Source organism: Embiotoca jacksoni, unplaced genomic scaffold (assembly GCF_022577435.1).
Source record: "Embiotoca jacksoni isolate LCO1_2020_lvr unplaced genomic scaffold, fEmbJac1.0.p SCAF_1, whole genome shotgun sequence".
Lineage (NCBI taxonomy): Eukaryota > Metazoa > Chordata > Actinopteri > Embiotocidae > Embiotoca > Embiotoca jacksoni.
In genome coordinates, this window is record NW_027185229.1 from 4,279,679 (window position 1) to 4,303,031 (window position 23,353).

Genomic DNA, 23,353 nt, shown 5'->3' on the forward strand with positions numbered 1-23,353 from the left:
TATGTTAACACAAATAAAGATAATAAGCTGACAGGCCAAATCTGAATTTTTACTTCATTTCACCTTGACTGACTGATTCCTCTTGTTGTGACAGCAGGAAAGAGGGAAACATAGTTTTCAGTAATTGATCCAATAATACTAAAACACAATGACCACACCTTCAAAATTTCTGCATCTTCTTTTTATATCTTAGTAGGAAGTATTTTGCTATTAGAGCCCTTAAAATCAAGTATTATTCCCTTTGTAGAAACCGTAACAATACCCAAACATGTGACCAGATGTAAAAGAGATGGTGTTATTGCATTCCATAAATACAAACATTGTTATAAAACATCTGTCCTATAGGATAGTTTCATTCAGAGATACTCATCTCTGATATCCTAGCAAACTGTCAAGAAAACAAGGTGTGAACAAAGTCATAACTCAAGGCCTTAATATTTTACAAATGTATGCAAAGTAAAACAAAATGCAACATTTTCACAGATCTGTCGATACAGTGCAAAAATAAAACATTGAATCCAGTAAGAAGCGTTTTTTTTCTTTCTTACTGATAGCTGTGTAAATTAAGAAGCATCAAGCATATAAATTTGCTTTCATATCTGACAAAGTCAACCAAACGGTCCTTGAGAATATGCCTCAATGTTAGGCCAGCTTATTGCAATAGCTTATTTGCTGGGATATTATTGCCTCTGTTGGAGAATACGAGCATTAGCCATAAGCCCTGCATGTTAGTCACACAGTTCTTACATTGCAGAGAAAAGCAACAGTAGCCAGCCAACATCTCATCATAAACAACTCACGTAACAAAGAGAAGAGTCTACTGGAAAATAGATGTAATTCAGTTAATGACGTTTACACTCTCGATGGTCATCAGACGCATTAATGCCAAATTTATTGTTATTGTGAATATTTTGCAGCATCAGTGGGATTATGTCTTTGGGTTGCACTAATATAATTCCAGAAATGTTTAAACTCTTTAAAAATACTATTGTTAATGTTTTTTGATGATTATACCTGCATTAAGATGATTAGACGAATGCATGTGGGGATTGGCAGATGCAGGAAATATCAGCCAAATGCAAACACAAACATACCACAACAACAGCAACAGATTGGCTGCATCCTGTCAGTTCAAGTAACAGGCTTCGGATAGCATCACCTTCATGTTCATACAATGCCGAGCGAAGGTGACGCTTCATCTTTACCACCTCACCTCTAGAATTCAAAAACTAAACAGTAAAAGTGCTTTGGCGATAATTCAAGTCTTTCATTTTCACCACACATACAGGAGAGTAGAAGATGTTGGCTGTTAAGCTGCGCTGTAATCAAAACAATTTGTTTACATTTTAAATCTTCACCGTAGTGACAGGCCCTTTTAACATTCAGTTTCACCAGGCACTAAAAAATGATACACAAACATCTCTTATTATTGTTCTTGTTAGCTGACATTCTTCTTAGTTAGAGTGATTATATTGTGCACTTTGTGTTGTAATTGTTTACCTACTGCTATATATTTCTGCATGTCTGTAGGTATGTGCCGTATGTATGTTTTAGTTATGTCAATCTTTTGCACATTGAGCTTTAAAAAAAAAAAAACACAATCAATTAAATCCTCACTGAATATTTTGAATGACAATAAATTTCAGATGACTTATTCTGGTAACTAATAGTCGATACAAGTTCTACTTAAATGAGCATTTTAATAGCAACTATTTGTTATTTTTTTATTGTTCTGGTCACTGAGACTTGTTTATCAACCAAATGAGTTAACATTACTTGAACTGATAAAAAACAGGTTGGCATGACTATTAATATTGGCCAATTTAAATATATTTTCATTGTTAAATTTATGTAAAATAAGAAATAACAGTCTTTACTGAATAGTTTTTGCAGTTTTATCTGGAGTCATTAGAGTGTACTGAGAGGTTTGCATCTAAAGTTAATCACCTGATGGGATTCTGTTAAACTCCTGGTCAGTTTTTTCCTGTTATGATCCAAACACGGTGCTGTAAAAACAGAAATATCACTAGTCAGAAACAGTGACCAGACACCTTACAAAGAGATAATACTGCTCACTGGAGTTGCTTTTAAAATGGAAAATGCTCATTTAAACAAAAGTTGTTAGAACTCAATAATACTCAAGTCATCTTTAAATATTTGCGTGTGCCTAATTTTAGTGACTGGTGAAGCTGATATCACAAATTTTTAACTGTATCTGGCAAGTTTTAAATTTAATGAGTACAAAAACAACTTAACTGACAGCAGGTAAAACCTCGGAGCTAAAATACTGATTATTTACTGTGTTCTGTTTCTAAGCAGTTCCCTCATCCCCCGTTAAAAACTTTCTGCAAGCCGAGTTGTAGCGTCTGTATTGTGCCTCCGCAGTGCAAGGCCGTCTCTTCTCAGCTCGTTATGAAAGGACACATAACAGAGCACAACAGGGCACATATTCACACTCAACCGTCTTTCCAGAACTTTCTATGACAGAGATAACAAAAGCTCTCCGGGGAGCTCTAGAGGCTGTCTTCTGTTCTGCGCTGGGTTTTGTGTGTCCTCCCTCCTCCCCTCTCCAAACCGCCAGCGCGCCTATTTGAGGGAGCTTCAACTGGTACAAGGAAGCAAAATAAGAGGTCGCCCGCCGCCGCTGCTGAGTCCTCCAGCCACCAGGGGACAGCGGGAAGTGAGAAGCAGATGTTAATCAGCATGTGGGAGCAACAGCAATGCCCAGGCGTCATGAAAGACTGCATTAATTTTGTCTTGAAGAACCTTGAGTGGGGAGAAATCTTATTCTAAGAGGTCCTACAGGGAGACATAAACAATATAATTGAGTTAATAATAAGATAATCAAAAAATGTGACTAAAAATAGGGCCTTTAGCACAGCATCACATACCTGATCTGAATCTTCATTGTACTGTGCTTTCCCTGTTTCCATGTAGTGGGTGTCAATGTCATCCACTCCTTCTATTTTGTTAGCTTCAACGTGCTCCCTCATAACAGAGTATCGGTGCACGAGGAACCTGAAAAAAAAATGAAAAGAAGTGCATGTTTAAAGTCAGAAACAGAACATAAGTGTGTTTGGTGTTTATGGTTGGGAGTGGTGAGATGAGAAAAAAAAAGGTTAACTGACCGTCCTCCACACACATATTTCTTAACCAGCCAAACACCTGCTACAGCACTCGTCAGGAGGATCGCTATGACAACCATCACTATGACAGCAGTGTTCGAGGAACTGTTTTCGGTCTGCAGAGACAGAAAGAGACATATCTTAAAATTGAAAGAAAGAAACTGTATTTCTCTGAACGATAAAATTAGGCAAGAGAGGGTATTATTACTGAGAAATATAGTGAAACTGAGATTATCCTGCTAAACACAGAAAAACTATATCAGTATACTGGTATAGGTAATAACAATACTTGTATAGCTCAGGTCATCTTGAGTTATCATCCATGTTGACTTGTTATTTCTGCATCAAAAACACAGTGGAAAGGTGGGGAGAAAAAAAAGAACTGCAAAAAGGTTTTTCGACTTGCCCTCTCGAAAAGTAGGCCTATCAACAAAACGTGACATAATGAAAAACAACAAATATAATATTTATAAATAATATATAAACCTCAAGGATGTGATTTCATGTATTAAAGATGAAGAATTGTGACAAACAAAAACAGATCTGTCATTTGGGTTTAGGTTTGGTTACTGTCACACTGCTACAAGAGAACCCATTTTACACCCTCGGTGCTGACCTTGCTGAAGATCAAAGGTTCCCCTGATGGTTTTCTAAGGTGTCCCAATATTCCATTAACCAGATACATGACATACAGATCTACTGTCTTTCTAATCCACCTTGTCTCTTTGTCACAGTGAGCAGAACTGACCAGAAAATTGGGGTGAAGGGCGTTGCTGGTGCACAACCTCCTCAAGTCGGTCTCCTTCCGGTCCGGCTGGAAACCTCCTTCGCACTGGTCTCCGGGAATCTTCCGGTAGCTTAAATGTGAGGAGAAACACAGGGACATGAAAGGACAACTGATCGGCCGACTGCAAATACTTCTCCGTCTTATGTCGTGTATGTGTGAGTGTAACTAAGTTTCATGTTAGCCTGACACCATCTTCAGATTTGTATATTATTCTGGTTAGTGGGAGCTTTGTCATAGTCCTCACCCGCTGGTCTGCAGCTGTTCGGTCGTCCCATTCAAACAGAACTCCAAAGGACGGCTCTTCATCTCCTCCTGCTCCACGCACTCTGAGCTGTTGTCTGGCCGGTAGTACCCAAAGTCACTGCAAGACAAAAGCTGGGTCAGCTGTACACACTTCTACTGCTGCGTGCGAATGTTTGGGCACCCCTGGGCGAACTGTTTGTTTATTAATTCGGAAGATTTAAACACAATATTGCATCAAACACTTGAACAGGAACATTTTTGACTCCACTTGGATGTTTGTAAAAATGACCTCAAGTCGTTCCTAAGGTTCATGAGAATGTGACAGATGGATGGGACGGACATGAGGACACAGTGATCTTGACCGTTGACCTTTGAACCCTAAAACCTAATCTTTGTTCATGGTTTAGTTCAAGTGAAAATTCGTGCAAAGTTTCAACAAATTTCATCAAACTGTTCTTGAAATATCACATTTACGAGAATAGGACAAATGGATGGACGGACATCCTGAAAACGTGATGTCTCTGGCTGTCTGTCGCTGTCGCTGAATATGGAATGAAGAAGGACTTCATCCACTATAGTTTTTCACTTTCTTACACAGAAATAGATGGAAGTAAAAAGGACATACCAGTGATAATCGTCCACCGTACAGGGACATGGGGACAGCTTCTTGGCGACTGCGTATTCCCGCCCGTTCCAGCAGACTGAATCTTTCCTCAGGCGCAAGAAGGTCTCTTTATAGCCCAGCACACATCCATTATTAGATCCAGTGGGGTCTGCAGAGTGAGCCAGCCACTGCACATAGTCTCCCTCTGTACCTGCACGAGCAACGAACGCACTAAGACAAGGCACGCTCTCCGAAACACGAATGAAACGTCACCGGTGTTCGACCACATACTCACAGTCTCTGGTGTGTATCTTCCTGAAGTCGATCGTGATCACCACCCATTTGCTGAAGTCGTTCCTGTAGCCCCACAGGCTGACGTTCATGGAGCGAGAGCCGGGCTCGCTGTCCATGCCGCTGAAGTGAAGCGGGTCGCTGGTGAAGTTATACGTATGCCAGCACTGCCCTTCATCTGTGGAAAACCTGAGGGGTGTACGGAGGCGGCACGGGAAAGAGGCCCAAAAAGAAAAACATGTACAGACGAAGTGACGGGATAAAAAATGAAATTCCACAATAAGGAGAGAGTGATCAGTTATTCTCACTTTATCTGGTTGACCGGTGAGTTGGTGTGCTCCACAGCCACCAGCAGGCCTCCAGAGTCCAGGATAGCGTAGTGATGGGGTCCCCTGAGGGCCAGCAGCCACGAGTAGCCGCCATCGTCAGACACGTACACGTCAGGGGAGAGAGCCGACTCGGCATCTCCAACGCTGCCTGGAGCGAGAACGAGGGGGAAAAGAAACATTTGGTACAACGACTGTGCTGAAAGATCTCTGTGTGTTTGTGTGTTTGTGTGTTTGTGTGTGTGTGTGTGTGTGTGTGTGTGTGTGTGTGTGTGTGTGTGTTTTACCGTGGGCCAGAATGAGGCCGACTGCGCTGGGCTGGGAGAGCGGCAGCATGGGGACATTCATCTTCATGGTGGTGCTGTAGGACGCATGGATGTGAAGTGTGCACTGTGAAGACAGGTCGAAAGCTCAGTCTCCCTTTGACATTATACAAGATTATGGTAAAACAAACACACACAAAAACAGGCATCATTCACATATAAAAAAAAAAAATCCAATAAATATTGGTGTTGGTGTGTCTCACTCTGTTGGGTCGGTTGGTGGAGGTGTCGGTGTTACAGTGGCTGTTCTGGGGTCTGCGCAGCGTCTGCCACATTGCTCCTTGGTCGTAGGTGATCACTGTTTCCACCGCACCATCTGCAAAGAGAACACAATGGAAAGTGCGTAACAATAACTTGAATTAGCATCAGGACCCCAGTGGATACTTTGCATGTTTTAGCGCAAAACACTGCAGACAAACAAGAAACAGCTTCACGATGATAACAAAGCGTTTCATAAGTTTCTAGATTGACGTCCTGCCTTCTCAGCAGCAGATGTTTACAGTTTGTTGCACTGAGGCAAGAACATTAAACACTGCGCGTTGAGTCTCCTTTCTTTTTTAGAGTTGGAGGTATTAGAAGCGATAGTTTGAGTGTGTCTTGAGGGTGCGTTCAGTCTGAGGCTGGAATGTGGACTTCAAACAGCCTCTGCTGTAAAAAAAAAAAAAAAGCAAACATCATCATCCGCCATCGTGGAGAGAAATTGGAGTGTTTGCTGTTCAGCAGCTGAGTCACTCTCATGTTGGAGTTTTCCACTTGTACATAAACGCACCAGAGAGGGAAAGTCCCTGCTTACAACTGCACTACTGTGAAATAATAATACTGTAACTCGAGGGTTAAAAACTATGTATTTGCAATTTTTTTTTCCTAATTAAATGAATGGAAAATAAATAGGAATATAAATCAAACAGTGTGTTAACTCACCCTCTGTGAGTACACTGGTCATATAGACGCCCCTGAGGGAAGTAACAGCGGTGAAGTCAGTGTCACTTCCTGTGGTTGTGTAGAGATGGCGCTCCAGAGACTTGGAGAAGACAGCTCCTCTGTCATCGGACACATAGATGGTTCCCACACCAGAGTCTGCTCCTCACACACACACACACACACACACACACACACACACACACACACACACACACACAGTTGTGTTTTCAACTTTACTCTTCAACATCATCCGTCATTATCAACACTGTCAAAATCGTCAGCATCCGCATCAATCATCACATTCAGCGCCATCGCTGGCTCTTACCTCCGGGGTCGTCCACGTGCATGAAGATCATGTCCTGATTGGCTGCCAGGATGGAGTAAAACTGCTTGTGGTTGACTGTCGGAAGCTGAGCCATGTTCCACAGCTCACCTCCGTCCACTGAGACGTGGATCACACGCTCTGTACCCTACACACACACACACACACACACACACACACACACACACACACATTGAGTAAACAAAGAAACATAGCTTGTAAAGTGTTATAAAATAAAGTTAAATGCAATTATTAGAGTTTATTATGCCAGATGAGGGTGCAGCTTTGTTAGGAATAACTACAAAAAAAAAGAAATCTGTAATATCCAGACACCTGTATGACACTGCTGGCAAAGGTTTTCTGCACTCAGCTCCCAAACATATAAAAACAAAAGGTAAATTTGCTACTTTTTAAGATGTGATCTGTATCTGACCTCAAAATCATCAGAAAGTTTTACAACAACAAGCTTTAGGTGACTGGATTTTGCTCGTTTTGTGAGCAGATCTCAACATGAAGATTGATCAGATTTAGCACTGGCAAACTTGGAACTTGTTAGAAAAAGTTAGAGCCACTGAAGGCTCAGACATTTTTCAATCAGACTTCCCAGACACTGCTACTGACTGGAGCTCTTAAACCACACGGTTTCACATGTTTTTTTCATGATTTGTGTGAAGAGATCCTACCAGGTGTACAAATAAATATGTATTGTTAGCATTTATGTCAATGAAGATCCATTAGACACACAACAGGGCCCGACAGACTCACAAAAACAAACACATTCTCTAGTTGCACAATCTTAGAGGCCGTAAAGGCAGAAAAGCAAACATTCAGGCGCATGCATGCACACAGACACACACACTCACAGACACACACACACACACGCACGCACGCACGCACGCACACACACACACACACACACACACACACACACACACACACACACACACACGCACACACATACCGTGCCCGTCATGATGGAAGCAAAAACGAATCTTCCTCCAAGTACGAAGGAGTAAACTCTTGTCGCGACTGTCCGGAAACTTCTACCGTAGTCGGCTGTCTTCCTTAACGCCAACATCCCTTTGTCGTCTACCAGGAGAACGGTGAGGTTATTATATGTATGTGAAATATATGTTCATACGTGGCCGATTATGTTACTTACTGCATGATCCATTGTAGTTTGTTGTAAAGTAGATGCTGTTCTTTGGACCCCTACGTGTGAGAAGCAGATGAATCAGAGGGAGGCAGAGATCTAATTGTGCTCACATTCTTTAACGTCTGAAGAACGTCCGACTTCAAACTCTTGGAATTTGTAGAAATCACAGATTATGGTTACGGTTTCTTCAAAGAAACCCTCCCCCCGGGCTGCGCTCCAAGCCCCCTCTGGTTTCGTTTGCTGCCAAAAGGGATGAAGGTTTTCGCACTGCACAGATTCTGCTGGTTCAAGGACTGCGTGCTGAATGAGAATGCCACTGATGACTCATGATTCACTCTGACAGCGGCCTCAGCTCCCTCGCTAGGCAGTCAATTTAGGCCGAGGCCCTAAATGACAGCTGTGGTCACGCAGGGCTATCACAGTGTTCCCACAATGCAGTGCTATGACAACCGCAGGCTGACACCAACAACCTCATGTGAACTCTGGTGTACGATGCAGGAGAGCGATCCGAACTGTGGTGAGAAAGACAGCTGGAAAAACAACAATGGACAAACACACACACACACACACACACACACACACACACACACACACACACTCCTCTTTTACCGAAAGCAAAGATGCACATGTCCGCTGTGGGGAAACAAACATGGACAAAGCTGTTTCACATGTGTCAGTGGTCGGCAGGCACACATGACTGACATATAAACTGTTACTGAGGGTTCATAATCTGATAAATTAGACTGTTCTCTGCCTTTTTTCACAGTCCTACAGTTGTGTTCACTTTATTCCACATTATAACAGAACTGTGGCAAAGTTATGCAACATTTAGAGTCACACAACCGAACCTTTGCTGAAGCCCACCAGCCTGGCTCCACCAGACTGTTGCTTACAGCTTCAGCTTTTTTCATAGTCTGGAAACCCTGTTCGCACTGACGTTCACTCAGCCACTGTGAAGGACGGACCAATCAGAGAGCAGCGGAGGTGTGATGACATTAATGACATATGTTGGTCACTGCCGATTGCCTAAAGGCTGCTCCAGTAGTTTCAAAAGTAACGCAAGGTAGACGCCCATCCGGATGCAACCTATGGAGCGTGGACCGACCTATATATTAACACAGTGAATGTGTCTGGTAACAGCAGGCTAGAAGCTCCCCTCACCACTGCAGTGACCAGTTACCACACTTTATGGGGGACTGCACAGCATTTTTAGCCCTTGTCCCATGTCCCGCACATTGAGACTACGTTTTTCTAAAATCTGGACATGCAGCTGCAACAAAGACATTCCCATTGAAACCCAAAGAGGATTGACAGACAGATAAAAAAGTGATTTGCGTTTCTCATATTGTAAAGTTGGAACTGAAACTGTAGTTTCCTTTTTTTCTCACTCTATTTGCTTCGAATGGGAGTTCAGAAAGGTGCATTCAAATAGAAGATATTTTGTTTAAGCCCTCACATGCTAAAGGCCTAATCTGTACCCTGCATAGTACACTGTGTGTTATTATGTCCCAAGTTATCAACATTTTTGACTAACTCTCAGCGTTGGTAACGTGTCCCACATTGTCACACACAAACATATCTTTGCCCAACTTTTGGTTTGTTTGGATTTGGTCACCCGACAAACCACCCCAGTAATTTCCGTCCAGTCTCTTACGTTTGTTTTATGGTAACTGTTACAAAACCTGTCATGTGTGTTTTTGCCATATAATAACACTGACTGATAAAGGGGAAAGTCTCACCATCTGACCAAACACACACCATCGTGAATCTTCCTCCAGGTGGCGCCAAAGTCCTCAGACAGCCACAGGTCCAGCTGTAGGGAAAAAAGCTTAGTCAGTAAAACAGGTCTCATTTATTTCTGCTTATTCAGAGATGCCTGATTGAAAATGCAGTAGCCTTGGATAAAAGTCCAGCATCCATCTGAGAGAGGCAGGCAACTCCACTTTTGTTCACCAAAACTCTGAATTCTTGTCAAACTGAATGCTGCTACCGTGATACTGAGCGTCAGCAGTGTGTTGCAATCCCCGGGGTTGTACAGCATCTGAATGAGCGGCTCGAACGGCAAGTTGGCCGAAACAAAAGTCAGGCCGAAGTCCTGCGAGCGAAACAGTCGAAATCCTCCGATCTCTGACACGTCACCAGTCAGGATCACCTGAAAACCAAACAAAGACACGGGATTCAAACTCTCAGTCACATTATTACCTAGTTAATAGACATGAAAATGGATCTGTACCTATTTGTATAATCAATAAAACATTATAAATCCCTGTTTGAAAACAGAGAATCTTCAGGTCCGCCATTTGCTGCCTTTCTCTATTTGAAGTCACTTATATTGTTATATCCTATTTTGGGGATGTCACCAGACAATCCAGGAAATCAAATTGGCATTTATGACTACTTCATCTTTCACACGCAAATATTTTGAAAATGACAGTAATCGGTTGGGTCTGTTTTCCACACAGAGGAGCAGTGAGAAACAAAGTTTGGAAGATGTTTTACTGAGTTAAGACAAAATTGTCATGAGTCCTGCATCTTCCACGTGTAAAATATTAATAAACATAAAAGAGTTGTGTGGGTGATGTAGCCCTAAAAGAAATACTACTTCAGGGTGCTGAAGATATTTCTGATGATATAACAAAATACCAAAAAGGATTGTATTAATAATTTCAAGACAATTTGCAACACAAGAAGTGTTATAGTGAAGTCTCCATTGTGGAGCTGCTTTCAGCCATGTTTGTTGTTGTTGTTTTATGTAAGTTACACTATTACGCTGCATAATGGTATGATGTCATGACGTCAACAGGTCAGAATATAACAGAATATTTTCACCTTCCCCGAGTGGTCTGGACTGATGGCGATGCCGAACTCCGTCTGGATGAAGGTGTGGTTGATCAGGTGGGTCACATCTTTGAACGTCTTCCCATAGTCTTCACTGACACAGAGACAAAGACGCAGTTAGACCCTCAGACAACTGTACAACATGTATGAATCCATTTCCATCCCGTGCAGCTGCCAGCTCCGAGGCATTTCTCACCTCCTGTAGAGGTTCGACTGGCCGAAACGCATCATGAACAACGGCACCTGAAACGTGGTCAACACCAGCAGCACCTGCAAGGAGAAAGAGTTGGAGTGACACAATCATCTAGGATTCCTTTTTTTTTTTTTTCATTCACACTGAAATACTTTCACGCACATAAACGCACTCACCCCTGATCCGTCTCCCACCCAGGCGAGCGACAGTGAACCCATCGTTCGCACCTTGAACATGAACTGAAACGAGAGACAAAAGCAAACACGCGTTTTAGAAACATCAGAAATACAGTCACTGAGTTATTCTTCACTACCACACAGGACTATTTGAAACATTTGGGAGTTTCTTTGCTTTTTTACTGTGTCGGGACACTGACCGCAGAACACACAATAGTGGAGGGTGAAGTCTGAAACACACAAAACAAAACACAACACTGTAGTTTGTGTGTTTCTGTCGCTCGACACATCGGCCGGGGAGGACGGGATGAATTGTCCATAATGTCCATTTGAATGCACTCTGCGTGTGTGACCTACATTCCTGTCTGAGGGACAAAGCTGCGACCACAGAACAACACAACCGTTGATGTCCTGAGCACGACAAGAGCTCACAAGACACACAACATGCTGAACATTAAGGCTGAATGTATTCCGTTTACCTGACTGTTCACCTACTTATTAATACACTTCATTTATTAATACAGAATTTAAATTCTAAGTAAAATGAAATCTGGGTGTGACATAATGAGGAGTAGAAAGAGTTGAGACCAGAACCTGAAAGTGCTCTGACTGCAAACACTCCCGTCCATTCAGCCAGAGTGACGTTCAAGTGTTTGGTCTTTTGAGCAACGTCTCTTGAGCAACGCATTTAGCCACAGCTCACATTGTTTGGAGTCTGAGGAAGGTTTCTGCCCTCCTCTCGTTAGCTGCAGAGATGTTTACAAGGTGAGCACAGCCCTGGAGAGTCTGCGTGCAGCTCTATAAAGCCACGGAGGATGGCCAGGTCTGCCGTCTGCCTGCTGGAAACTCCTCGTAAACAAGTCCAGTGGAAACTGGCCTGCCTCGGCTGTCCGAGTGCGTGAACATGACTTTCCATCTCTCCTGCATTAATCACTTCACCGCACTCCCCCTGCATCCATCGCTTCTTTCCCATTTTGATCATTTAATTGCTTTTCCTCCCTTCCTTTGCAGTCGTCTGTTCAATCTGATGATCAGTTTAAAAAAGAATTGTTTTTAAAGGCATCATGTGTCCCAAAAAGCATCACTCCATGAAACCGCAGTGTTGCTGCTCCCAATCTGTCAAAGGAAACAACTTAATTTGACAATGTTTTCTCTCTTCTATCTATCTTCACAATAAGCATGATGGCGTCAATGTTAATACATCACACATCTGTTTTTATAATCTCTGAATGAAAAATCATAATGCATGTTCATCCAGTTTTCCTCATATTGCTAACTCACTGCCAGTGATCAGTGTCTTTGTGGGGTAGTGGTAGCTAGACGAGTCGGCAGACGGAGGATTTATCGATTTAAAATGTTCTCAACATATTAAATACAAAGAGAAAGAGAGCTACAAACACTATATATGTCCCGGGACATTTACAACTGTGGCCGTGTTTGAAATGCACTGGTTCCAGTTCTCTTTGACAGACCCACCGTTCCTGAGTGCTCCGTAACGACTGCTGTATTAAGTATGAGCGTGTACATGTGTGTCCCAGAGGATCACTTCTCACTGTGAACGTGGATTGTGATATTGAGTCATTGTATTTCTAGAATGGCCTATGTTTTATCACTGTTGAACTTTACTACCATCTGCTGGATTTTAGGATACATGGCATCTGTCTCGCAATGTTGATTAAAGTAAACAACAACTCATGGATCAGCTCCCGGATTCAGATCCCCTCCAGAACATAGCAGGTTCTTCAGTGGCCCATTCTTCACCAGTCCAATGTGTTTCATTAAAAACTCAGCCGGTAGTTTTTCAGTAATCATGCTGAAAAATAAACAAACAAACAGCCCTGAAAGGATAACCTTGTTGGCGGTGGTCGATATTAGTAACTCTGTACGGCGATGCTTAATTAAAGCGAAGCTTTGCATGCTAACATGCGCAGAATGTCAATGATAACATGCTACAGTTTTTAAGCAGGTGTAATGTTTACCACGCCAGGCTGAGGCAGATGGAAATGTCACGGGTCTTGCAGGAAGTTTCTCGTAAACCACAGCATTTTATAAATGGAAATGTCAACCTACAATTTGTGATAAAGGGAAAATGAAATGATCGTCAAAGTTATAATGATTCGTTCTCTGGAGAACATGAACGTCCGTACAACTTTCCATCCATCCAAGAAAATACTGAGGATATTTGAAATAGTTTTACGTGATTAAACATTTGTTGGATGACCGGATTTCGGGGATCCTGATCAAAGATCCATTCAGGCTTTTACATATTGTACAAACTCTACACAACACCGGAGGAAACCCATTTAATCTGGATGCACAGATAGAAAGGGCCCGAGGGGAACCGTTTTCTAGACAACTAAGATGCCGCTTTCAGGCGACCCACAGAAACACGACTTCCTAAAGTTCAGTTTAAATCTCAGACGTTCCCACTCAGGTCACAACGACGTCAACACGTCTCATGTTGTGTCTTCTCTTTGCAAATGTTTCTCCCAGTTGCCTGTACACCTGTGTTAGATTTAACTAGTGGGGTGTTCTCCACATCTGTTCCTCTGAAACCCTGACTAGACGCACGCTGACTCGGCCACAGCTGCAGTTCACTGGCAGCGAAACAAATGCATTATACAGCAGGTCAGCTAGAAGTTGGGTTCGAGTTGAAAAAGTCACGAGGAGTGCAGCGTAAGATCATGTAGATTTAATGCTTGAGGAAGGCGGCACAGGATTACTCCGTCCTGCTCCGTGGAGGGAATAACAAAAGAGTGACGAAAGAGAAGAAAAGATATACAGTAGTCAGCAATCAAAATCAGGAGATAAGTGCTGGACCCAGTTGGACGTGGCCTTGCGAACCAGACATGACCTCATGCAGCGTTGCGAGATGAGTGTAAGGGCTCGAGCTGTGCTCTGAAGAGGATGATCTCACCTCCCCGTGCGGCCCGGCTCTTCACACTCTGCCGTTTAAGGTGCGTCAAGTACGTTCAACTTCCACCACTGAGCAACCATGTTGACACACGCAGACACACACCCGCTGCATGTCCACGCAGACACACACCCACTGCATGTCCACGCAGACATGGTGGGTGCGAGCACAGTGAAGTTCTGTCTCTCCAAGCTCGGACGCCGGCACAATGAGGTCCTTATTCGCCCTGCTCAAGGTCTTAACTTTCTGCGTCAGCCATGTTTACACACGCGAAACTTCAGAGGAGGAGGTCAAACACTGCGCGACTCTGATCTAACGCTTGAAGCAGCGCAGACCGAGTCTCTGCTGCAGGGCGAAGCTTTGGGGCCTGGCTGGGATTAATGTCCACAGGAATCTTATTGTTCAAGAAAAACAGAAACGAAGAGAAGCAGAGGACTGAAACTAACCACGCTGATGATTTTTTTTTTTAAATGGATTTAGTCTATGGTGTTAGATATTGGCATTACATGCTAGAAGCATGGCTCTATACGGATGGCTTTGACCCAGAATATACAAATCTGCATCATTTATGTTTTAATATTGATTGCCATGAAAGTTTGTACAAACATTGAGAACACTCAGCAGATAAATCCTACTCACATTAGTGATCACCAGGCTTTTCCTCTCGTGTCATCATAAGGTTGACATTTTTAGTTTTTAGTGAAATGTTTTGACAAACACTGATTTCCCCGTCAAGATGAATTGTCATCATTTTGTTAAGCCATTATCTTTTTTCTCTACAAAGTTAGATTTTTTCCAAATCTTTGGTTTAGAACTGCAACAATTTAGTAAATTAAAAAGTTAGCTGATCAAAAGAAAATCAATCACCAACTATTTTGATATTTAAGAAATAATTGTTCCAAGTTGTTTTTTAATAAAAAATTTTTTATCTGATTCCAGCTTCTTAAATGTGAATATTTGTTGGTGTATTTAGTTCTCCTTGATAACAAACTGAATATGTTTTGGTTGTGGACTGCTGGGGACAAAATAACACATTCTACCTTGGAAACACTACTTTCTGACATTTTTAAAGACCAAATAGCTCATTGATTATTCAATAAAATAACTGACATGAATCAATACTAAAAATAACTATCAGTTGCAGACATACTTTAACTCATGACAAATAACTGCACATTGAATGGCATTCCCATCACCCTCTAGTTTCCGAAGCCTCAAAGCACAGCTGTAGACTTTCTGATGTTTTATTCAGTAAAAAAATGTATTGAGAAATAACTGAGTAGTTTCATGCCTTGTTCAATCTATTATGGTACACAACAGAGAAAAACTGAAAATCCTCACATTTAACCATCAAAGTTTTGATATTTTTGCTGATAAAAAACTTTGCAAGAAATTCCTGATTAATTATCTATAAGCCAGATTTTTTGTAGTTAGTTGATCTCAGTGGACGTCTCTCCCTGAGCATCAACCAACCCATACTTCCCCTAAATCTCTCTCTCTCCATGTGGAGCATCAACTCGGCTGCTTTTCTTGGTGCTCCAACAGCTGGCGGCGTCCCAGCGACGCTGCTTTCAGCACAACATGTTTTTTCTCTACGTTTTTTCTGGCCAGAGTGGAAAGAGGACGGGACGGTGTCTTAAGGAGGAGAAAAAACAAAACAGCAACAGGGAGCTAGTTTGTAACCTGACAGCTAAATGAATCTCACACAAACCTGCTTAAACAGGGAACATAAGGGGAAAGTCTGACTTCAGCAGAACACATCCTGTGTGTCATCTATTGGGAGTAAAACACCACAAAAAAGAAACTCACAAGTTAAACTGGTCTGCTGACACAAGCGTCGCTGTACACTACTGATCTCAGTGCTCGTACTGCGTCTTGTCTGATGAAGCCCTGCAGGTCTGACAACAGAGAGCTCAGACATCAGTCCACACCGGCGATCAGATCAAGTTTAGACAAAAAAAAATAAATCGTGGGGAATGTTTGTGAGGGGAAAAGAGGAGGCGGGAGGAGTCTGCTCTCCGAGAGCACGCCTAATCGTTTTCATGCTCAAAAGCCAGCCCAGGTGTTTGAGCCACAGATATGATGTAACAGCCCCTTCTTCAATCATCCCCCCCGCCCTCCTTCCCACACCCACCCACACACACACACACACACACACACACACACACACACACACACACACACACACACACAATAAGAAGACTACCCTGTGGAGCTCTGCGGCGTTTGGACAGAGTTGTTATTCTTGAACATTCCCCTTGACATCAGGGTCATGCTTCCTATTACAACGTGTTCAGCAGCAGTAAAGGAGCACGATTTGTTGTTTGATCTGGTGAAGGATAACGACTGAAAGAGATGAAGGAGAGGAGAAAAAAAGGGGTGATATTTTTTTTTTTTTAAAGGCAGACATTGAAGAATTGGAAACCAGGCAGCCACTCCTTGTTGATCCCACGTATGAGACTGAAAGACGCGACTCAGATGTGATCACCTGTGTTCCCAGCCTGGAAGAACACAACTGAACCGTTACATATGTCTGCGGTTACATTCACACAGCACGGTTAGTCCACCACGGCATCATAAGCCAGAGTCTGATGACCTACATTAATCAGGATCAAATAAAAAAAACATCTGAAGACATGGGACAATCTAAGTAATTATTTGATAATAACCACTTTTTGAGTTACAAATTCAAAGTTCTCTAGTCGTTGCTATAGTTTCTGTTTATTGTATTGTTGTATGCTGGCCTAAAACTGCAACTATCTGTAAAATTATTGATTTGTAAGCAGAAAATTGATCTGCAACAATTTAGATCCTTAATTAAACATTCTTTTTTATTTTAAATCAAAATACTAAACGATTCTTTAGTTTTAGCTTCTCTTGAGGTTTTGTGCTGCTGTTTTCAATAAAATGAACCCTTTATGAAACATGTGGTAGACTAAACAATTGATCGATTAGTCAAGAAAGTGACAGAAAAAGAGGGAATGGAAATAAACATTAGTTTCAGCCCTGAGCGAGTCCTGTTGGGCTAAACAGGCCAAACTTCTCTGTAACATCTTGAAGACCAAAATAATGGGGGGAAAAAATGCAGGAGATTTTATTGGGGTTGCAACTAATTGCTGTTCTTGGTTTTGACTATTCTGCCAGTTGTTTGATGGATTCAAAAGTTTATTGATGGAAACTACAAAACTGTGAAAAATCTTAAACTTCTCGTATCACATTCATTTAAGTCCTGAACTCAAATAAACTGAATTATATTTCATGACAAGGAAATCATTCAGCACATGTTTGGCACTTTGACAGTTTCAATAGTTTGATTATCCAAGTAGCTTTTAGATCGACTGATTGATTAATCAACTAATCGTTTCACCTATTATTGACAGATTTAACAGCAGTTCCCACCTGTCCTCATTCAATTAGAAGATGCTGTCAAATCATACAGCAACATTTATGATGTTGAGGTGGTCAAGTTATCATGATGGTTGCTTGATGTGATATTAAAATGATTGGAAGGGGACTTTATGAGCAGCTCCACGAGGAGTTAATAATGATAATATATATATATATATGTATATTTAGAAGCTTAAACACTTTTCTAAACAGAATACAAAGTTATTTGCAAAACTAAATAAAGCATCAAAATCCATAACACCGCACTTGCGAGAATGCCTTTGTATAAAAGTAGTGATTTAAAGGATCGCAGTGATATTCAGTGAGTGACCACAGTCAGGCTTGTGCATGAGTCCAGTCCAACATCTGCAGCTGACTGTTTTCACCCTGAGACCGACTGAGTTTAATCTGATTTTTGTGGGATTAAATTCACTTACAGTGTTGGTGTTGTTCAGCAGCGCTGCTTCTGTTCCACTCAGGGCTGTGCATGTCTGTTCATTCAGTCCTGCGCTGCGTCTCGGGAGCTCCGTCCTCGCCAAACTATGTCGCTCCTCATCACTTCCCAACTCCCTCGGCATCCTCCTCAGACCTGACAAGTTTTCTCCGGGCTGCGGAAGTCTGCCCAAAGAACACGAAAACAACCCGAGCGCCACAAAGCAAGATACGGAGATCATGGCTGGACTGCAGACTGAGAAAGTTGGAGCTCTGCAGCAAGACGAAACTCAATCGTCCCACCAGTTGGCTCCACATGCCGCCCCCCTCCTTCCGCCCCCCCATCAACGAAACGCATCTTCAATAACGGCCCATCCACTGCGGCACGGGATTGGTCAGGACCAGAATAACCCGCGCTCTCATTGGGCGACAGGAATCTTCTTCAGATGAATGTCAGGTGTTTTCTGGTGTTACGCTGCCCCCTGGTGGAGAGACGGCGCACAGGCCACAAAACACAAAGACTGGAAAGTATTCTCTGAATTTGCTTAGGATTCAAACAAAATGAAGGAAAACACAACAGACTGCAAAACACGAAAAGGATTAGTTTACTTTTTACTCTGAAACATACAGCATACTGTATATAGTATCTTCCTGTTTACGATATTTATGGTCTAGTCTAGTATATTTATTGTATATTCTGTAGATACTGTATAAATATTGTGTATACATTTTTAAACATATAGTGTTTCTGAATTTATTGATAATATGGTAAACAATGACTCATCAAAAAGTATATTCACACGGTGATTGTGAGAAACTTTTTTTTCTCTATTCATTTTACTGGGGATTAAACTAAAAGTAGTTACAAGCCACTTTAAGAAACTTGCAATATTAATTTATTAATGTGTTCAGTTGTATTCCTTGTCTGATAACCTCTACTACTGCTGTCAGTTATGGGCTTTAATATATGACATATTAACTTGATGCATGTTCCCAGTAGTAGCATCTTCTGCTACGCTTTTATACATCAGTTATTAGCTGTCAATAACCATAACTTGCAGAAATAAAGGCAGCGTGTAAACTGTATTGAAGATAAACTGTGACTACATTACACTTTTTTTTGTTCCTGAAATAAGCCCTACGATGCGTGCGACCGGAGAAATAGCTTTGGATAAACACGCGGTTTAGTTTCTGTGTCCTCAAGCTCGTTACTTTGTACTAAACTACATGTATTAACCCCAAATGTACAGCGCAACTCAAAACACAAGAAAAACTCAAAAGAAATTCTGAATAGAACAGTTTAATCGTAGTACTGATTCGTAACAAAAACGCCCCCCCCACCACCCTCCCCCCCCTGCTTTTTTCCTGCCGCTCAGTTGTAGGCGCTGGTCGGACTCATGTACACAGATGTACACACACGGAGAGACAGGAAGTAAATTAGCACACATTGCAAATAGAAACCTGACGTATTCCAAAAAAATTCTGAATGCAGATTGAATGAGCATGTGCTGTTGGAAAGTTGTGGTTGTGTTGTGACATTCGGCCCAGGTGCACCTTCACGTCCTCTCCTCTGCTGCCCAGAACTCAAACCAAGATCAGGTCTTTTCTGCTCTAGATGTCCTTGATCACATCCTCCAGCTCCTCTTTGGAATACATGTGGAAGGTCTTCCCGGGCTCTACTGTCGCAAGCTACACAAGAGACACGGATCAACAACGTCTGCATGAAAGTTTTTAAAACTGCTGTGATGTCAATATAACAGCACTGATGTGGTTTAAAATGGACAATTTCAGTCATAAATCCAACTTTCAATATCTACAAACACTTTGCAGTAACACATTCAAATATTCAAAGAAGGAGCGAACCTCAATGTTGGTGGAGTTGAGCTTCTCCTCCATCACCTGCTTCAGGATAGTGAGAGACGACTTGATGGCGTCTTTTAATGTCATGGACTGTCAGTTCACCACGGAGAGATGGACACACACAAGACACAACTCCTCAATCCTCCTGATTTGCACGTCTCAACTTCAGACAACTTATATATAGGATGAAAAACAATTCTACAAATATTCAATTCATTAAATCTTATAAAGCAAATGTTCTCTGTAACCCTCAAATTCACGGGTCATTTTTCAGACCGTTAATATATGTTGATGTCAGATCCATCAACATTTTGAAGTTGTGGCAATTCTTTCCTCTCTTTTCCTGCAGCCGGGGCTGAAGCAGCTGAATGTCAATGTTTGGGAGATTTTCTGGTTTCTCCAAATTGAATATTTGGCTTGAAAATCTATGACGGGGGGGGATCAGAAAGTTCCACGACTGATCTAGATGCGTGCGAATGGTGCGCAGTACCGCGACGTGCCCGGATCATCATAGGTTTATGAGCAAGTACTGCAAGTTTCGCCGCTTTATCAGAATCAGCAGCTGAGACACACATGCTTTTGTGAGCAGTGTTTCTCCTCCATCAGCGATTTATTACACACGTAAAACTACCAATAATGGAAAATGCTGCTCTGAACTAAACCTGGGACTCATAAGTCTACTGTTATTCAAAACTAATTATGACATACCTTCGATCACTAGTGACTGTACATTTCATTTTAGACAAAAACATTAGAAAAACATTCTTTTTTTTGCATTTTAATACAAAATGCGGGGAAGTTGAGTATAAAGTTGATGAAATTAATAATTTACACGCGGTGTATCCTAGTCCTGCATCCCCGATGACCTGAGGTATGCATCCAGGTGTCAAATATAAATGTGCAGGAGTCAGTACCTTGTGGTAGACCTCCTGCAGAGAGCTCTGTGCTCCCTCAGAAGCGGAGCCAATTGCCCGAGCGTCACACTGCACAAAGGTTCCTGACGGGTCCATGTGGTAGCTGGATTGCACAAAAAAAAAATATTCAGTCTCTCGAGTAAACAAAATGATCAAGTAAACATCTTTAAAACTGTCAAACGTTATATAATTCTATTAACGTACAGCTGAGGTCCTTTTTCATCGACTCCTCCAAACAGAAGCGCTACGCCGAAGGGTCGACTCTGAATAACAGCACCAGGAAAACAAAGCAGACAAATACAGGTCACGTTAGTTTACTTGAACAACCACCTCTGAAAAACTAAACATGGAGGCTGAGCGGCTGACCATGGCACCGGGGTCTGCGTCCTCCTCTCCGAACTGCAGCGCCAGGTTGGAGACAGCCTGAGTCACACTCTCCACCGTCATCGTCTCATTGTAAGTGAACCAGTGGTTCTGAGAAGGAGAACATACAGGTGAACTGAGGATAAATATCACTCTCAGCATGGTGCTTACACTGCGCTCAGGGTGCATACCTGTGTTTCCACTCTGGCTTTGTCAATAAGAGTCTTGGCATCAGCTATCAAGCCGCTCATAGCGCAACCTTTGAGGAGGAAGGAAAGAAAATTAGGAAGCTGTGTGTCGTTCGCATGCTGTGGTCAAAAGCAGCGCTGTCAAACTAGGAGATGTGAAGTTGATCCATGTTCTCTGGGGGAACATTAAGAGCCATTACCATGAGAGAGTATTTTACAACTCAGACAAAAATTTGTTTTAGTAGAGAAAAAGACACTTCAGTTAAAAAAAAAAAAAACAATCCCAGGGCAGAGCTCAGAAGAGAACTTGGTTCATCTTCTCGTGGATTTATGGCCAAAATATTACACAGTACAAGCCCCAATTTTCATTCAATTTAAAAGTAAAAAAACAAACAAACATGCAATGCAAAATGTTACAAATAATCAATGAATCAGTTGACCGCATTACCCAATTCACTCATTATCTAATTCATGATTATGATATCCATCAAATGAAATAAAGATAGCATATGTGAATCAGTGTTAAGATTTGGGATTTAACAAGTCAGTATTTAGCCCAAGACAGCTGACACTCCGTTTATTCATCCACTTACCGATGTGAGTGTCGATCTCCACGATTTTCTCGATGCTGTTGGGCTCCATCAGCGGAGAGGTGATCCTCTTCTCCACAGCCAGACACACACCCTCGGATGTCTGGATGCCGATGGCTGTGGAGCCCAGCTGAGAGCGACAAACCAAAGAGAGCCCGTGAGCTTGTGTGTTCCACACGTGTAACAACACATATATGAATGGTCAGAAACTCAGCGTGTAATACTCACCTTTATAGCCTCAATGGCATATTCAACCTGAAACAATCTTCCTTCAGGAGAGAATGTGTTTACACCTCTGGAAAACAGATTTTAATCATCATTATTGATTTAATAGTGCTGGAAAATAATAGACTATTTGTAACACTGGGTTAAAATACATTTAGTCTATGTAACTATCCTCTCAGCAAAATTAAGTTGTAATTACAAGGTGTCGATATCGAAAGTGAAAGCAACTTTTTTTTTTTTCTGAAGAGTTGATAGTTAGCTGTTTGCTAACTACCGGAACAACAAAGATACAACGAGGCCAAGACAGAAACAGCACTTTCAAACTTCCCTCGGGCACAAAGTCACATAATAATCTGTTCAGACAACTTCACAATACAATGCTGTCGTTAGTCGGTTCATCCCACTGAGACGTGCTCAATAAATGACAAAGCAGTTTGTGCTGAACTCACCTGTCATACTCCGATCTGGTCAAAAACATCTTTTACCGTTTAACAAAGGATCTGCAAACACAGAGAAATTGTTCATATAAGACTATTGTACTGTAAAAACAAGTCGTAGTAACTATAAAAAGTCAAGTCGAGTCTTTGATTTGAAGTTGGGTTATTAGCAGGCTAGTTAGCTACCGAGCAAGCGTGCTAGCTAACAGGGCTTAGCTAGTTACAGAAAAACTGCACGTAAAATCATCTTACGCGCCTAACACTAATACTCCGTCAATATAATACTGTTTAAGAGAATATACGTGCAAAATGTTGCAACCTTCTTCTAAATAATTGTACTTAAAAGACTAATTTATCGTCAGCCACAAACCCTTGAATGAGTTCGCTTGTTTCAGGGGAAGCGTCTGAGGTGTAACATCTAAACGCGCCGGTTGTCAGCAACTCAGAAACAAAGGTTCCGCGTCTGCAGGGATTTCAGCAAAGCGACTTTTTGTTTTTAACCAGAGGAAATTATACTGCTGTAGAATAACTTGATACTGATATAAAATAAAACGAATCTATTTTTTACTTTTACATAATTTTAGTTTTTAGTATAATGTGGTAAAATCGACGATAAAAAGAAATAGTGAAGAATTAAAAATTGCTGTAAAAGCTGGTTAAATAAAATAACTAGAATAGAAATAGTGGCTGGGATTCTGTAAATTACCCTGTTTTGTCTTTTTCACGTGAACAAGTCAA

General features: G+C 41.8%; 2 protein-coding genes across 3 annotated transcripts; both read right to left on the bottom strand.

Annotated features, from left to right (window-relative positions):
• Positions 1–166: 166 nt before the first annotated feature.
• Positions 167–18,332, bottom strand: LOC138202800 (sortilin-like). Its single transcript, XM_069157076.1, has 20 exons — positions 18,044–18,332; positions 11,306–11,368; positions 11,133–11,206; positions 10,928–11,030; positions 10,089–10,250; positions 9,838–9,911; positions 8,105–8,154; positions 7,904–8,031; positions 6,946–7,090; positions 6,621–6,776; positions 5,903–6,015; positions 5,664–5,766; positions 5,359–5,527; positions 5,055–5,239; positions 4,781–4,970; positions 4,157–4,273; positions 3,874–3,982; positions 3,129–3,241; positions 2,892–3,018; positions 167–2,799 (listed from the first exon to the last, which is right to left on the bottom strand). Exons 1-20 carry the CDS (start codon positions 18,278–18,280, stop codon positions 2,785–2,787), a joined length of 2,433 nt encoding a protein of 810 aa, XP_069013177.1. The 5' UTR covers positions 18,281–18,332; the 3' UTR covers positions 167–2,784.
• Positions 18,333–19,367: 1,035 nt separating this feature from the next.
• psma5 (proteasome 20S subunit alpha 5) lies at positions 19,368–23,055 on the bottom strand. Of its 2 annotated transcripts, XM_069157116.1 has the most exons (10): positions 22,986–23,055; positions 22,628–22,678; positions 22,182–22,248; positions 21,957–22,083; positions 21,367–21,434; positions 21,179–21,286; positions 21,017–21,075; positions 20,813–20,915; positions 19,902–19,988; positions 19,368–19,727 (listed from the first exon to the last, which is right to left on the bottom strand). In XM_069157116.1, exons 2-10 carry the CDS (start codon positions 22,654–22,656, stop codon positions 19,650–19,652), a joined length of 726 nt encoding a protein of 241 aa, XP_069013217.1. In that variant the 5' UTR covers positions 22,657–22,678; positions 22,986–23,055; the 3' UTR covers positions 19,368–19,649. The 2 variants fall into 2 exon arrangements, with proteins under 2 accessions (XP_069013217.1, XP_069013226.1); XM_069157125.1 differs by lacking the exon at positions 22,986–23,055 and having other exon boundaries at positions 22,628–22,950.
• Between the last annotated feature and the right edge of the window lie 298 nt (positions 23,056–23,353).

Excerpts from the sequence above, each read along its gene's own strand:
- LOC138202800 (XM_069157076.1), bottom strand. The coding sequence starts at position 18,280 with ATGATCTCCGTATCTTGCTTTGTGGCGCTCGGGTTGTTTTCGTGTTCT. Across the intron at positions 11,369-18,043 it reads TGCTGAACAACACCAACACT|TTCATGTTCAAGGTGCGAAC; the intron begins GTAAGTGAATTT and ends CTCTCGTTTCAG. Across the intron at positions 5,240-5,358 it reads TCACCGGTCAACCAGATAAA|GTTTTCCACAGATGAAGGGC; the intron begins GTGAGAATAACT and ends TACACCCCTCAG.
- psma5 (XM_069157116.1), bottom strand. The coding sequence starts at position 22,656 with ATGTTTTTGACCAGATCGGAGTATGACAG. Across the intron at positions 21,076-21,178 it reads ACGCAGACCCCGGTGCCATG|AGTCGACCCTTCGGCGTAGC; the intron begins GTCAGCCGCTCA and ends GCTGTTATTCAG. Across the intron at positions 19,989-20,812 it reads TGCAGGAGGTCTACCACAAG|TCCATGACATTAAAAGACGC; the intron begins GTACTGACTCCT and ends GTGAACTGACAG.